Source organism: Nematolebias whitei, chromosome 17 (genome assembly GCF_014905685.2).
Source record: "Nematolebias whitei isolate Nwh7 chromosome 17, NemWhi1, whole genome shotgun sequence".
NCBI lineage: Eukaryota > Metazoa > Chordata > Actinopteri > Cyprinodontiformes > Rivulidae > Nematolebias > Nematolebias whitei.
In genome coordinates this window covers 29971012-29987107 of record NC_056514.1, presented here as the reverse complement: position 1 = coordinate 29987107, position 16096 = coordinate 29971012, and the positions used below count along the sequence as shown (strand labels likewise).

At 38.6% G+C, this 16096-nt stretch overlaps 1 protein-coding gene across 1 annotated transcript; it reads left to right on the top strand.

Annotated features, from left to right (window-relative positions):
* The first annotated feature begins 303 nt into the window (after positions 1-303).
* Positions 304-2020, top strand: LOC119423683. The gene is made up of 2 exons (XM_037691089.1): positions 304-827; positions 1439-2020. Exons 1-2 carry the CDS (start codon positions 443-445, stop codon positions 1804-1806), a joined length of 753 nt encoding a protein of 250 aa, XP_037547017.1. The 5' UTR covers positions 304-442; the 3' UTR covers positions 1807-2020.
* Positions 2021-16096: the final 14076 nt, after the last annotated feature.

Genomic DNA, 16096 nt, shown 5'->3' with positions numbered 1-16096 from the left:
TTAAATGTCAACAGGAGAATTTTAAAATAAATACCAACATGCACAGGGACCCAGTGAAGGGAGGACAGAACTGGTGAAATAGGCTCAAACCTACAAGTTCCTGTTAAGAGCAGAGCTGCAGCATTTTGAACGAGCTGGAGACGTGAAATGGATACCTGACTGACCCCAACATAAAGCGTGTTCCAGTAGTCCAGCTGGGTTGTAACGAATGCATGGACTATTTTTTCCAAGGTCAGATCTGATCAAGACGGACTTGAGCTTAGCTATCCACCTTATTCTGCAAGAGCGTATGTGGGCTGCCATGACAGACAGGTACCGCCCCCTCCCGGTTTTATACTTCCGGTGAGCTAAAGCGAGAGGCACTTTTGCTAATGACAGGCACTTTTGCTAATGACAAATTCTAGTAATTTGTGCTGTAGCAGGAGGCTTAAACAATTCTAATATGAGTTCGGGTTCAACTTGTGCTGTTGTTGGCTGTCACAACAGCTCCAGAAAACTGAAAGACGAGCTAGAAACGTATTGTTTTGCACATCAACAACTTCGAAAGGCCTGTGTGTGCCCAGCGCGTTACGAACTGCACTCCATGCCGAGGAAGGAGGATCGAAAACGAGCGTGGCTGGCAGCTTTAAAACTCAAATACCCCCCGAAGAGAGTTTATGTTTGCTCCTTTCATTTTATTGATAAAAAGCCCACAGAGCTTCACCCCGACCCGGAGCTCTATCTGGGCTATGACCGGGCCCCACCAAAGAAAAGAAGGCAGCTCATCCGGACCACTGTGAGCCAGACAGCTTCCAGCAACATCGACAAAACGGCCGAATCTGTTCCCGGTGAGTGAAATTGAAAATGTGATTTGTCCCCGCTTCACATTTTAATCATGCTTAGCTCTTATCTTTTACTGAATTATATTATTATTAATGTTATAATTGTAATGTTATAATTACTATACTGTGGATGGTGTTAGCATCAGCGCTAGCTGGTTGCAGTGTTATTGTGGATGTTAGTGTATTATTAATTTAATTCCAAAATACTTTATCACTAAGAGAAAGTACTTGATTGGCAGCCAAATCCAAATCTTAAAGACAAAGTGGTTAGTAATTAACATCAGTAGCATGCTAGCAGAGATGTATATGATTTCATGTAACTGTCCGAGAATAGCTTTTTATTTAGCAACCTGGTAAAATTCAGCCCCCAGGGCTGTAAAAGTCTGGGGATTTTGTTAATAAAGAATATGTTGAGTTATTAGAGGCAGGTTATTTGATGGGGCTTAGGAAAATTTAAGGGGGCTAAAGCCCCACTAAAACAGCACTATTGACATTTAAGATGTATCATGTGTGTACGAGTGTGGAATTACAAATTTCCTTCCTAAAACGTAATAAGGTAAGTGACACTTGACAGGTTGTGTTACGCTGATTTGATTTTGTATTTTTGTGTTATTCAGAGTGCACCGTAGATTCACCGTCAGTCATCCCAGACCTGGCTAGCGTCTCCACACAACCTCCTGGGCCACATCTGCACTCAGTCCACACACAGTGGGAGGACCCTTCGCTAAAAGATCATCATCAATACTGCAACACGTCTGGCAGAAAAGATGTTCAGGACAAGACGACTCAGTGTGATGAAGTTGCATTTTTTCTTCTACAAAATGACGCAGACGCTTTGCTGTACACTGGTATAGCGTTAGAAACATTTAACACTCTTGTGTCAGCACTGGAAGGAGATGACAACAATGAATTTACAATGCCTGTACAAGATCAAGTCCTTATAACACTTATGAAAATAAAGACTAATCGTGTCTGCAGCCCTTGAGTTGATGTTATACTGCTGCTCTGCCTTGTGGTGTCTGAAGTTTATCATGCTTAGACGTTTGGGTTGAAGATTCTTTGCTGTCCCAGCATTCCACCTGCGCTGCTCATCTGTACATGCTAGCCCCGTCTTTCCACTGATCACAGCATTCTGGACCTGTAACAATTTAACAGACTTCAGCTATCACTGCTCCTAATAAAATGAAACAAGTTATTTACATCCCTGCTGTTGTCATTTATTTTTTCCTTTTCTGTAAATGTTAGGTTGCCTTGCATCCAGTCTGTACTTTTTTTAAAACAAATAATATAAAAATACTGTACAGCCTTTTTAATGTTTAATTTTTTGTGACAGTAGATCACAGGCTGCACAATGCTCTGGCTTCCACATGTAAACACAGGCAGACAGGAAGCTCACAGCTTTCGCCCAGTTCAGTGATTCTGATTCAGTGATGTAAATATTCTGATATCCAGATAAGTGATATACCTTCCACAGAATAGCTGCCGCATGACTGCATGATTTTCCCAATCCGGCGATACAGGAACAGCCGACCGTTTCTACCACTCCACTTTCTCTGAGCATGATGCCCAACGCTCTGGCTCGGCTCAACAGCTGCTTTCAGAAAGATAAAGTCGCCTTGTTTCTTGAGCAAAACTGTATCTATTTTGTTGCTGTGGAGGTAATTATACGCCTCTGTGCTTTTATAATTCCGCAATTCCTCGCCATCGACGCCTTCAGAAAAAACAAGGTAATTAATAATATCGATGTAGGTAATTCCGGGCCATGATTTCATATCATCTACCCAGTCCGTGAGAAATGATGGGTGAGACACAGTTAACGACTTATCTTCGCAGCTTTTTAAAACATCCTTGCAATGTATCCACCTCTGATGTGCTGCCATTTACTTCAGGTAAAGGAAACTTTTGTGTCAAAAACATTAAATTGCTAGCAAGTGTGTTAACCCACAAACGTAAACAACAGCGCGGGATCGCGGGCGGAAGTAAACAACCGGCTTCCGCTATGAATTATGGGTAGTGGCGCCAAATCCGGAATAAGGTGGATTGGCCTGAACTGGAAGAAGCTTTTTTTGGAGAACAGAGTTCATTCAACCTTTATTTATACAGGTTAATCCCATTGAGCCTCGGGGACTCATTTACAAGAGAGACCTGATTCTAACAAAGAGTGATGACAACAATGGACAATCATAAAAGAAAGGAGTATTAAAAAAACAAAACAAAAACAGCTAGGTTGTAAGCGATGTAGAAAACTAAAAACAGGAACACGTCTGCATTGGTTTTTGCCAGGAACTTAGCAGATGTCAGAGTTAATCTGTTTATTAAACGTAAAGTCAGAATCTAAAACCATCCCAAGATTCGTAACAGACTGCTTAAAATATGGCTGAAGAGAATCAAAATTCAGTGTCTGTGGTAGAGCTAGGGCTAAAAACAATGACTTCAGTTTTCTGATCATTAAAACTTGAAACATTTGAAGCCATCCATGCCTTGATGTCATCAAGACATTTTAACAGAGGGCGAATAGAGCAAGAACTGTTGGGTTTTAAGGGCAGATAAATCTGACAGTCATCAGCATAACAATGAATTGAAAGGCCATGTTTCCTTACGATAGATCCCAAAGGCAGCAGATAGAGTGAAACTTAAAGGGATCCAAGAATCGAGCCCTGTGGGACCCCACATGAAAGAGGCACTGACACAGATAGACCGTTTCGAACCTTAACACAGAAACTCCCGTCATTTAGTTACGAAGGAACGACCGTGGTGTCCACGAATAGTGGCCATTTTAGATTGGTTTGACCAGAATGTACATCCCATGATTACTTCTGGTAGTTTCATTAAAATCCATACCGTCATTCATGAGATATTTTGCTAACAATACACACAAACACAAAGACACAGGAAAAACATTATAACCTGCACCTTTAATGAGGTGTGATAATGACATACTTGGATGAAAAACGATTGCATGCACCATAATTTATTTATTTTAAATCATTTTAAGTAAATCAAGAAGTATGGAGTGAAAGAAGTTGAGTTGCCCTTATTTGCACAAGACAATAATATAAATTCATTGTAATGTCCAGAATTCAGTGTGTGATAGCTAAAAAATCATTTCATTAACTGTACTTTAATCATGGCAAGAACAAAAATTAATTGTTGGGTCTCATGGAAAAGAGTAATTATGTTTTAAATGTTCAAGTAAACACCTGAATGATGTCGAAACCAAGATACGTCTCATTAAAACAACTTCAAGAAAAACAAAGATGGGATTACAGAACACCAGTCTTTTAAAGAAGAATAAATGTTTTGTGTGAATTTTGGTTCCTTTTGGATTTTTATGCTGACGTCTGTCTGCTGCTCTGCAAATGCAAAATTAAACTGAAATATTTTTGCAGCTATGAATTTTTCAAAACATGAATAACTCCGAGTTACACCAAAGGTTTCTTTTTTTTACCAACCAGCAGATTTATTTAGTGCAGTTGGAAATCACTTCAACTGGGCAACTCGTTTAAAATGTCGTACTGATAATCACATTTAGATTGGTGGTAATTTGCACAGTTTAACCAGAATAGTCAGTTTGTTAAATGCAACTGCAAAAATCTATTAATAGCTAGCTGTTCCAGTTGGTTTATAATGTGAGGTTTAAATCTGGTTTTACCAGTTTAACATGGTAACTTAAAGTCACTCTGAATATTTTTTACTCTCTTACTTTCCTGCACCATAAAAACTGGATTCAAAGGATTACTTTTCATTTTAGCAAAGGTTTCAGTGAGTCTGACTCATGTGAATGTTTGCACAATCAGCTTTGATAGTTGGATACGTCTACATTTCAGTTCTCTTGAGAAAGTCTTTATTTTGTCTAAAACCTAATCAGCATGTCTCACTTATTAATATAGTGTTGTGCAATTACTTTGATCCAACAATTTCTCTGGAGATCATATTAAAAAGCATCTAATTAAAGTAATTTATAAAGTCTTAACCTTACAGCTCCAAACATTTGCTGGTAAATACAGTCCACCGACATAATTAGCTCTTTAAAGCGTTCCATTTGTAATCTGTGCCATAAAGGTCATGGAGCACAACAAGTTCAGATGGTTGAGCATCAAAGACGCACAACGAAGAACCTCATGTGGGCATGAAGGGCTGCACTGCAGGAACGAATGGCTTCAATATTCTGGAGAGCAATTTATAGCAGAGTGAGCCTTGGTTTTTAATAATATTGATTTATATATATATATACCAGGAATCTTTACTAAATAGACTGTGCAGTCAATTTATTGCTTTTGTTTTTATGCCACCTTAAAAAAAAAAAAAAAAAAGCATTTTGACACGTTCTTACAAGCCCTGTAAGGGATAGCTCAGTTCTTTTAAAGTGGGGTTCTATGGAAGAGGTATGAATAGTCAATATCTTACCTGGTTTGAACAAGCTTTGTTAAGCGAAAGAGAGTTTGTGACTCTGACTGAACTGGCAATTTAACAAGCGAGGCCAATACTAAAGGGGATAACTGTTACGACTCAAGGTACCCAGTAGATAACGAGAACCAAAACGACACAAGGTTCAATGAAAAGTGCACAGTGAAATTTATTTACAGTGGAACTTATTTACATATATACATGTTGGTTGGCTGGAACCCCTGGAAGAGCAAAGGCACGGTCAGGATGGTCAGGCAAGGAGGTAGAACAGGAAATTGATTGTGAAGTCTTGTTTCTTTTTTACAGGTGGATTTGCAGAGTTACTCTGTGTAGAGTCCAGGGTTTTCAGAGGGGTCCAATCCAACAGGCGGTCAAAGGCAGGCAAGTGGCTGGAGGGCAAGAGCGCAGGGAACGAGGCACAGGACCAAAAACGAAGCAGGACTGGATCCAAACAACAGGATGGCTGTAAGAACACAAAAACAAAGTAAGTTCTCTTTCATCAATCCTAGCATTACTGGCTAGAAGCATAAATACCCAAAGAGGAATCAATGCTCCAGCAAAGAGTAGAGCTTGACTGCAGCCTTATGTAGTGTGGAAGCTCATCAGGTAGACGACCGTCAGCTGTGGGTAATCAGCGGCCATCTTGGGGCTGTAGCAAGTGCTACTCCTACAATAACTAGTGTTTGGACATTTTTCCTGGATGCATCTTTTTGGAGATTTTCTGGGCCCTGGATGGAGACCAGAGAACAAGATGGAGGCATTATACAGATGCTGATCAATATATATTTTTTGTACTCTTCTATAAGAATCGGAAAGCACAAGCGACATGACTGGAGCAAATGAAACTTGGGGCTGGTCAACATGATTTTAATGATTTATTTTTTATTATTTTTTTTTTTTTACATTTAGAAGACCATGGTCTTCTTCCATCGAGCCTATTAGCATTCAAAATGTGATGAACAGAATGTGATGTATCTTGACCTTGAAATTTGGCTTGAACAGTTTTAGCCCATCTTTCGGTTCCTTTTCTACCATCCACAATATTCATCTGCTCAACTTCGGGTTGCATTTCCTCTTGTGTCCACATCCTGGGAAGTTGGCTACAGTTCCATGAATGTTGTACTCACCTTTGCTTTATCTGCTCCATGTTCAGTGTGGTCCACATGAGTATACCAGATTATCCAGCAGCATGTTTGTTTAATGGTTGGCAAAAGTTTGAAGGCACCTGTGGTATGAATTAAGGTTGAACATTTAGTTTTAAACATGACTATAATGCAAAGTTTATTAGTCTATTTGAGGGTACCAACAGGTGTGCCCATACCATTTTAGCAAATCTTTTTAAAATCAATCATTTATTTTATCATATATTTTTGTTTCATGCATAATAGCGTGCAGATATACATAATAACTTTAACCTGAATCACTTTTCAAGATCAATTATCTTTTCAAGATCAATCTGGCCTGGGAAAGCCTTGGGATCCCCAAAGAGGAGCTGGAGAATGTCACTGGGAAAGGGGATGTCGGGGTTTGCTTGTTGGGCTTGTTGTCTCCATGACCCAATCCCCCCACCCCACCCCCCCACCCCCAAAAAAGTGAATAAGGAAGATAGAAAGGAAGAAAATGTCATTTTCAAGGATGCAGTAGTTTTAAGACTGCAGCAATCCACCAATCACATAGTTTTGATAAAAGTTTAACTATTTGATCGATCCGAGGTTGTTAAAAAAAATATATATATATATTCCTCTGGGATGAACTTGGTGTCCCCCGGCACAAACAAAGTAATATTGTGTATGCTGTTCAGTACCAGGAGGGCTGTGATCAGTTATAAATCTGGGAAACTAAACAGCCACTGGCCAAAAGGATGGCCCAGCACAGAAGAGCAACATCATCAGGCCAAGACTCTGTGGCCTACACTTATCTGCAGGTCAGCAGTCACTCTTTCAGGGATGAAGATGTTCTCATCCTGGATAGAGTTTGAGAGAGGAGTGAAGGAAGCCATCTTTGTGAAGAGAACCCGTCCATAATTAAACAAGGCTGGTGGTCTCCGTGTCCAACTGCTCCCCTCTTACAATGCTGTTATTGCTAGTATCACTCAGCCCTCTGAACAGCAAGCAGCACTAATGCTCGATTGTTAGACTGATGGTCCTCCTTTTGTATGTGAACAGCTAGTTCTGGTTGTCAGCAGCAAACTGGTTGATTCACTATGAGAAGATGTTGCTTATATTATCCAAACTACAGCCCCAGATCTCAAATGAGTTGAAAAGGAGGTGCCGTAGATGCATTCCCGTCTCCTTGCCGGTTGTTCTTGAGTGCCTGACCACTGAAATTCTGGAAATGGCAGGAAACACAGCTCGTGACAGCGGAAGGATCGGGATCATCCCCCGCCACCTGCAGCTGGCTGTCCGCAACGACGAGGAGCTCAGCAGACTGCTGGGAGGAGTGGCCATCGCTCTGGGAGGAGTTCAGCCCAGCATTCAGGCGGTCCTGCAGCCCGGAGGAACCGAGAGGCCAGCCGAGTCTAGGTGGACAGATAGGACGGCATCTGCGGCCAGTTTTTTCAGATCCACTGTGGGTCAAACATTTTAAAAAGATCTTTCCTGCATACAGCCATCAGTATCTATAACATATCTTAAAGAAATGAGGATAACAAGTTACAACATTTAATTTCCCTTTGGGATTAATAAAATATTTCTGAGCTGAATTGAATAAGACTGAGTTTGTTGCAGCTCCTCAAAGTGAAGAAGTCTTTTGGATAAAAGACTAATTGTTGCAACAAAGAAGAATCCATCCAGAGGACCTGATTCAACCTTGTTAGATTTATCTTCCTGGATTATTGAGCATGCATCAGGACGTAACTCACTAAATGTTCATAACCCTTCCACAAACCCAGTTTCAACACAGTCAGACTATGCCTTTTATTACAATACAACTATTTGTTTGTATTAAAACAGGTTGTTATCCATCATCTGCTTTTTATGTTGTACAGCTGAAAACATCTGTCCAGTTCTCCCAGTAAATAGATTAAATAGTGCGAGCTTGAACAGATGTTAGGAGTTCAGCAGGATATCCAGGGTCCATAAAGCAAACTATTTATTTATTGGACTGGATCAAAAGATTAACATAAGCCCTTTTCATTTTCGATCAATCATGTAGCGCATACAGGTAGAACTGGGATCAGCTTACGAAGACCGCATCAGTCCTTACAGTTTCTAAAATAAAATGTGTTGCCAAGTACAGAAAAAAATTAATAAAATTAAAAAAAAAAAAAAGCAGTTAAACTTTCTCTCTGGAAACTCTAAAACAGTGGAATCTTTTGTTTGTGTTTGCTTTGCAGTCGTTCCCGGAGATCAAAGCCTGCGCTTTGGGCCTCGATGTCAGCGCATGACATCAATGACATCTCCCATTCACACCACATCTTCTCCTCACATCTCACATGCACTCGGTCGTCACATCCCACAACAAAGAGAGACGCCCCGAGTTATCATCCATCAAACAGAGCCTTTTATGGCCCATCAAAAGACTATGAAGTGCCAGAGTGAACGGAGTGTTTGCAACATGAAGCGACAGCAAATACTCCAGACGCAGATTAAACAGTGTTGGAAAGAAGAAAACTACAGAACATGTGGATAATTTGTGAGGATTAGACATTATGATTCAATTTTACAATGGAAAAAATAAAAAAAAAACGCCAAGATAAAAGCATGACGTCTCAGCTCTGATAGATTGTAAATCTCAAATTCGCTTTGATTTTCAAGACTTTTACAGTTACGGAGCGCAACGCTTTGTTTTCAAACACTGTCACATGTCTAACACTTCGGTGAGCTACAAATTGACGTAACCTACATACGCGATTTCTCTCAGAAACACTATAAAATGAAGGACTAGTTGCCCTTCGCCTTTCATGACTTTTAAACAAAGATTGTCTTGTGGAGAAATGGTGGCATTGTAGCCATTTTGGTCAACCCTTAAAATTAGGATTATGAGCAATTTCATAGTCTGCTGGTGCTTGGAGTATGTGTTGGAGATAACTACCACACCAAAGGTTAGCTTAATATCTGTAAAATGCATTGAGGTTCAACCATTTTTTTGTGTTAGCAAAGGTTGATTATCGGTACGGGAACCGTGTTGATTAGGGTTGATTCCAAAAGTAAGTCAGTCGTAGACGAACAGCCAATTATTACTTTTTGACAGGTTCTTACAAATCTGTCCATGATTGGTGAAGATTGTAAGCATAGCCTTGTTGCACAAAGTACATGTTGGAAACAATGATTTGCAACAAAAGTTTCCCAATTTTACTTAACCTCCTGAGACCCGAGCTCTGGTTTGCGATGCATTTTTCATATCTCCTAGATATTTGTGATTAGATGGACCTGATTTGTGTAAAAATAAAGCTTCCTTCTTATTTATTATTTACATTACGTTATTTACATTTGTAGCGACTTTCACTTTTACGTCACTACATTTCCTCAATAAAATGTGTACTTTTACTTCAATACATTTCCCTTAATCATTTTAGTTACTAGTTAATACAATTTAATATTAGAAGAAATCTGATTGTGCAATGCCAGTTTGTTCTCCCAGTCTGTGACTTCATGCGGCCACTTCTCTCTCCCTCTCAGTCACAAACCCAGCCCCTTCCCCGCTGCTTGTGTGAAAACTGCAGCTCCTGCTGTGAACAAGCTAGATGCATATACAGATATAAATCTTTTCAATAAGTCTTTTTTGTTGACTCACAGTGGAGACACATCCCTGATAGGTGTGAAAATGACGGTAGCTGCTAAAAAGGAGAAGTTTGGTGTTCTCCAGGACATGAACTGCTTCAAGAACATAAGAACTACTAGTTCCTGTGCTATTATATTATCCTATAATAGATCCTATATTATTAATTAATCAGAAAGAAATTAGCCATAACCAAACAGAACCGAGCTCAGTAAACAAGTCAACTACTCAACAATGTGGGCTTTCTAACAGCTTTGTTAATAAAGGTTAATAAAGGTTAATAAAGGTTGAATGAATATACGTCATTAGAATCAGACTTTTTAAAGAGCAATCTTTCATTGTTCAGTTCAAACTTTCCAAGTTTTTGTCACTGGATATTGCACCCAATAAATGCTGTTTTGGAAATTCTAACCATTTATTTTTACTTAATACTCTTACTTTAAGTACATTTTAGAAGATAAATTTACTTTTGATACTTAAGTACATAAAATGTCCGATACCTTACGACTTTTACTTAAGTAATAATTATAAAGGCGACTAACTTTTACCCAAATAATTTTATGGTAATTTATTTTATTTTTTTCCATTTACCCTTTATTTATACATGTAGTCTCATTGAGCCATGAGAACTCGTTTTCAAGAGAGACCTGTTTAAGGAGCAGATGGGGGGGTTAAGGGCCTTGCTCATGAGCCCAGAGTGGGGCGAATGACGATGGGGGCAAGTGTGGGTGCTTCACCTGCCCCACTCACAATTTTGATGTTGTCGGGGCCGGGGCGTGAACCGGCGATCTTCGGATCACAGGCCCACCTCTCTAACCTCTGCTCCACCACTCCCCCAATATTTGTACTTTCACTGAAGTATCACTTTGAGGTACTTTGTACAACACTGGAGAGATATGATATCTCCTATTAACTCCAGTTAAGACTCTGGCTGGAGCATTTTGATTGATTAGATCAACTGAAGACTTTTTAAAGAAGTTTTTGGACACCCAGGCAATAAACCATTGCAATAGTCCAGTCTAGATGTTATAAAACTATGAACCAGTATTTCAGCATCATTTTTAGACAAGATGTTTCTAATTTTAGTGATATTACACAGGTGGAAAAAAGTGATTCTGGTAACATTTTTAATGTGGGGGATAAAAGATGTGTCCTGATCTAAAATAACACCAAGATTTTTAACATTAGAACTGGAGGCCAGATTAATGCATCTAGAGTTGAGGAAAGACAAATTTTATTCCTAAAATGCTCAGGTCCAAAAACTAAAACCTCAGTCTTGTCTGTATTCAAAAGCAGAAAATTAAGGGTCATCTGTGTTTTTATGTCTTTAAGACATGCTTTAGTTTAAGTAGCTGATTAGATTCATTGGATTTTATGGACAAATACAACTGTGTATCATCAGCATAACAATGAACATTTACCCCATGCTGTTTAATAACCTTACCTAATGGAAGCATATAGTAAAATGTTTAAGGATCCAAGCACTGAACCCTGAGGAACCCCATGACTAACTTTGGTGTAAGAAGACAATTCATTATTTACATTTACAAACTGGAATCAATCTGATAAATATGATTTAAACCATTTTAGAAGAGTAGTAAACCCAATATAATATTAACGTTGTAGATGTATATACAATAATTATTTACAGTTTCATTAAAATCAATCTATTGGTTCATGTGATAACATTTCTAATGCATGAGCACCTCGTTCCACCTTCAGCAGGTGATATTACATCTACCATCAAAGCAAAATAGGGCTTGAGAAACAAGCAAACTAGAGCGAACACAGAACTCCACTTGACTTGCAACACAAACCATCACCAGCTCTTTGTGTGTTATCTCCCCTGGATTATTCCTCTCCAGTCAACCATCAACCAGTGTGGCAGTGTAGAGTTATGGTGCAGCCTGCAGAGCAGCTTCAGCAGAAAGCGAGTGAAACAGGACACCGGGATGATTATACTGTATCCTGTCTGGAACTGATTTATTATGACAGAATCAACTCCCTACAGAACCATGTCATCAGGTGCTGGGGCTGCTGTTGTGCAAGACACTTGATACGCTTCAGTCTTTCAGTAAAGACCTTGTGAGAAAGTCTCCAGGCGCTGCTGAGAACCATCAAATCTTCATTACTAAATATACAATCACATGTCCACCAACACTGAAGGGGAACAGACCACTTGGGTTTGGACTGAAAAGTAACAGCTGTGTTTTTTCCGTAATCAATAAGAACCTACTAACATGTTTTAGGGGACAGATTCAGCAACAAAAATTAAATAAGTTGCTTGTTTACACTTTTCCATTAGACTTGCATTGTTCACAATGGAGATCATGACAGGTTTTTTTTGTTGTTGTTGTTTTGTTTTTTCAATTACTGTACTTTCGTTCAGGCAAATATTCAGACAGCCTTGCATTCTGAGTGAAGGCTGAGTGCAGAATTATTGCTGAAATGTCTGGAAGAATCTGAAACGGAGTTGTTGAAACTAAAAGAAGCAGGAGACTATCTAAAAGCTAAAATAAGCAAACACAAGCTAAAAGCTAAAATAAGCAAACTGCTAGCGAAATGAGAAAATGTCAAATGGCTAGCTGAAATTAAAGAATCTCAAATGCTAGGTAAAAGCTAAATTAGCTGAGCTAGATAAAAGTAGTAGAATATTACCTAAAAGTTGCAAAATAACAGCTAAAAGTTAAAAATAGCAAAAGTTTGGCTAAAAGCTAAAAGTAGCAAAAGACTGGGTAAAAAATATAAGCAGCAATGGCTAGCTAAAATCTAAAGGTAGCAAAGGGGAGACTAAAACAAAAAAGTAAAAGGTTGGGTAAAAACTACAAGTAGCAAAAGGCTGACTAAAAGCTAAAAGTAGCTGAATGGTAGCTATCATAAAGCTAACTTCAAGCTAAAACTAGCAGGTTTGCTAAAATCTAAAGGTAGCAACACGTTAGCAAAACTTAAAAATAGTTTAAGGAAACAAAAAAATATGCTGAAGCAGATTTTAAAGATGTTTTTAAGGGTTTAAAGAGATCTTAAGTTATTTCTATGTTACTTCATTTACAGAAAACAGTTTGTTATGAACATTATTAACTATATAAAATATATCATTATAATATTCTTCTGTTTAATTGTGAATTTTATGAAGAGTAATTGAAAACAACATTTTAATTAAAAATATCTCTTTTCAACGCACTTTGGTGTTTAATTGGCCATAATTAATTCATGTGCATGTTAAAAATTAAAAATAAAACCTATGTAAATGTATACAGTTTCCAGGAGTATCATCTGAAGGCAGCACTTTGAGCATGAAGAGAGGCATTATTTAGAATAAACGGATTATAGGAGAGACCTGCATAAATGACTCAATAAAAAGCGTTAAGCAGCCAGCCAGCAGTGGCCAACATGATTAATCGCAGGCGTTTCAGGAATGGATTTATTTTGTCTTTTATTTCTCCTTTAATGACTGGCTGTGAACACCAGTCTTAATATATCGCCCATGTTTCTGGATTACTAGTGACTAATGAGAATTCAAAATGGCTGTTATCTACATTAATGTCTTTTTTACTCAAAAAGTCGATACTGCCGCGTGTGAGTGAGGAATATTTTAGCAAGAAACGAGTTGCAGTTGATTAGTAATAAGCCTTGCAATTAAAAGGATTTTAGAATAAGCTGGTACATTCATTCGTCCTGTACATTTTTTATCCCTCAGCTTTCTTCTTCGAAGGATCAATGTTTTGTATCTGTTGGATAAATGAGACTATACTTGAGATGCTGCTGTTTTCAAAGCCCACAGAGGTACATTGTTGATAGATGGTTCTTGGTGCTGAAGCAGGGGACATAGCTCAATTAAATGAAAAAGAGTCCAGCCCAGTAATGACCTCGGTGATTCATATATTCATAAAAGAAATCAATTCTACACCAGCTAAGCTCAGAAACAGAATCCTCAGCAGCCTTTAATCTTAGCACTGAGTAATAAGCACTAAACTGTGGGTTTAAACAGGCGCACGGCAGCATAAGACAGATGAAGTTCATTACAGAGCTGAAAACGGGTATAAAGACAAAGCATTATCTTCAATAACAGGTTTTTGAGGAGAATGTAAAACAAATGCCCGAGGCAGCGCTTTGTCGGACCGGACTGTTGTTCTTGCAGCCTGTGATTGAGCACAGCTGAGCGTGGCTCGATGGCACCCGAGAGAGGACTTGAGTTTCATGTTTGCCAATCTTTCTTTATGCCCACCCCTGCTGACCATAAATACATTTTTATGTCTCCCGGAGAAATGCTTAAAGAAGCAGTTTGTCCGAGCCCCGTTGGCGCTCGCGTGGTAATATCCTCGACTGGCGATGGCAACGAGATTCAGAGCACGTCCCGAAGGCTTTTGCAGCCTTATTTGTTTTACATTTGAGCATAAATCTCACATGGCTTTAAATTAAAAGTGTAGTTTAGATCTTCTGAAATGGTGTTCTGAAGCAGGTTATGAAGAATGAATGCCTTGCTTGTTGTAGATACAGTAGCTCTGTGAACAACCTCAGGTTTTGAGAAATGGAGTCTTATTGTATGAATGCTGATTCAGCATTTATACTTTTTGTTTTCAGTTCATCTGGATGTTTTTATATTTTTATTTTATTTTTCCACCCAACTATATTTGCAAACTTTTTGTGTGCCATTTTAGCCATTCATAAATCTAAAATATGTAGCTCTCTCGGAAGAAAGGTGTTGCAACTTTGGGGGATTTGTAACTTTTATACTTTTCAAATTATTTAACTTTTCAAACATTTCCTCTTTAGAAATATGTTGAGATCTTTGCAATTTATTCAAAAACATCTTTGAAACATTTTTGTAATTTTCTGCTAATTTTAGCTTCTAGCTACTGTGTTGCATCTTTTAGCTTTTAGCTAGCATTTTGGCACTTCTAATTTTTATTTAGCATTTGGTTTATTTAAGTTTTTACACCGAAGTATAAACGCAACACTTTTGTTTTTGCTTCTGTTTTTCGTGAGCTGAACTCAAAGATCTAAGACTTTGTTTTTGTACACAAAAGGCCTTTTGCTCTAAAATACTGTTCACAAATTTGCATACATTTGTTAGTGACTGCTTCTGTACGATGGCCGATGGGTGCAAACGTGCAGCAAACTGCGAAACGCGCAAACACATGTATGATGCAAACTCAAAAACACGCAAACATACAAAAAAATGCAAACACAAAAAACAAACACAAACAAAAAACACACACAAACACAAAAAAACTTGCGAAAAAAAAACCCCACAAACACAAAAATATCAAACGCAGACTAAAAAAAGCACACATGCAAACACACATAACACATGGAAACACAAATAACACATGGAAACACAAATAACACATGCAAACACAAATAACACATGCAAACACAAATAACACATGCAAACACAAACACATGCAACAGAAAAACACCTGCAAACTCTCTCCACAAAACCAGAAGTGCTCCAGACCACTAGGGGCAGTCGAACAAAGAACAAATCATAAACTTGGAGGAAGAAAGATGTTTTCCAACCGCAAATAAATCTCAGAAGAAGAGGAAGAAAGAAGTTTGTGAACCTCAGTTATCACAAGAAAGAAAAGGTTTGTTTGTTTTTTGTATTTGCGTGTGTTTTTTGTTTGCGTTTGCATTCGATATTTTTGGTTTTGTTTGCATGTTTTTTTGTGTTTGCGTGTTTTTTGTTTGTAATGCATTTGATTTTTTTGTGTTTGCATCATGTTTGTTTTTGCGTGTTTTTGAGTTTGCATCATACACGTTTGCTGCGCATTTCACCGTTTGCTGCACGTTTGCACCCGTCGGCCACCGTACTTCTGCCTGGTAGAGATAATCCGTCCACCTCACAGGTGTAGCATATCAAGATGAGGATCAGACGGCATGATTATTGCACAGGTGGGCCTTAGGCTGACCACAATAAAGGGCCACTCAAAACTGTGCAGTTTTATCACACAGCACAATGCCACAGATGTCGCAGGTATTGAGGGAGCGTGAAATAATGATGGTGACTGCAGGAATGTTCACCAGAGCTGTTGCTCGTGAACTGAATGTTCTTTGAATGTTCCTAGCATCATCAAAGTCCATGCTCAATAATCCAGGTATACAGTCCCAACAATTTTTAGTCAGGTCATCTGGGCAGTTTTTTTTTT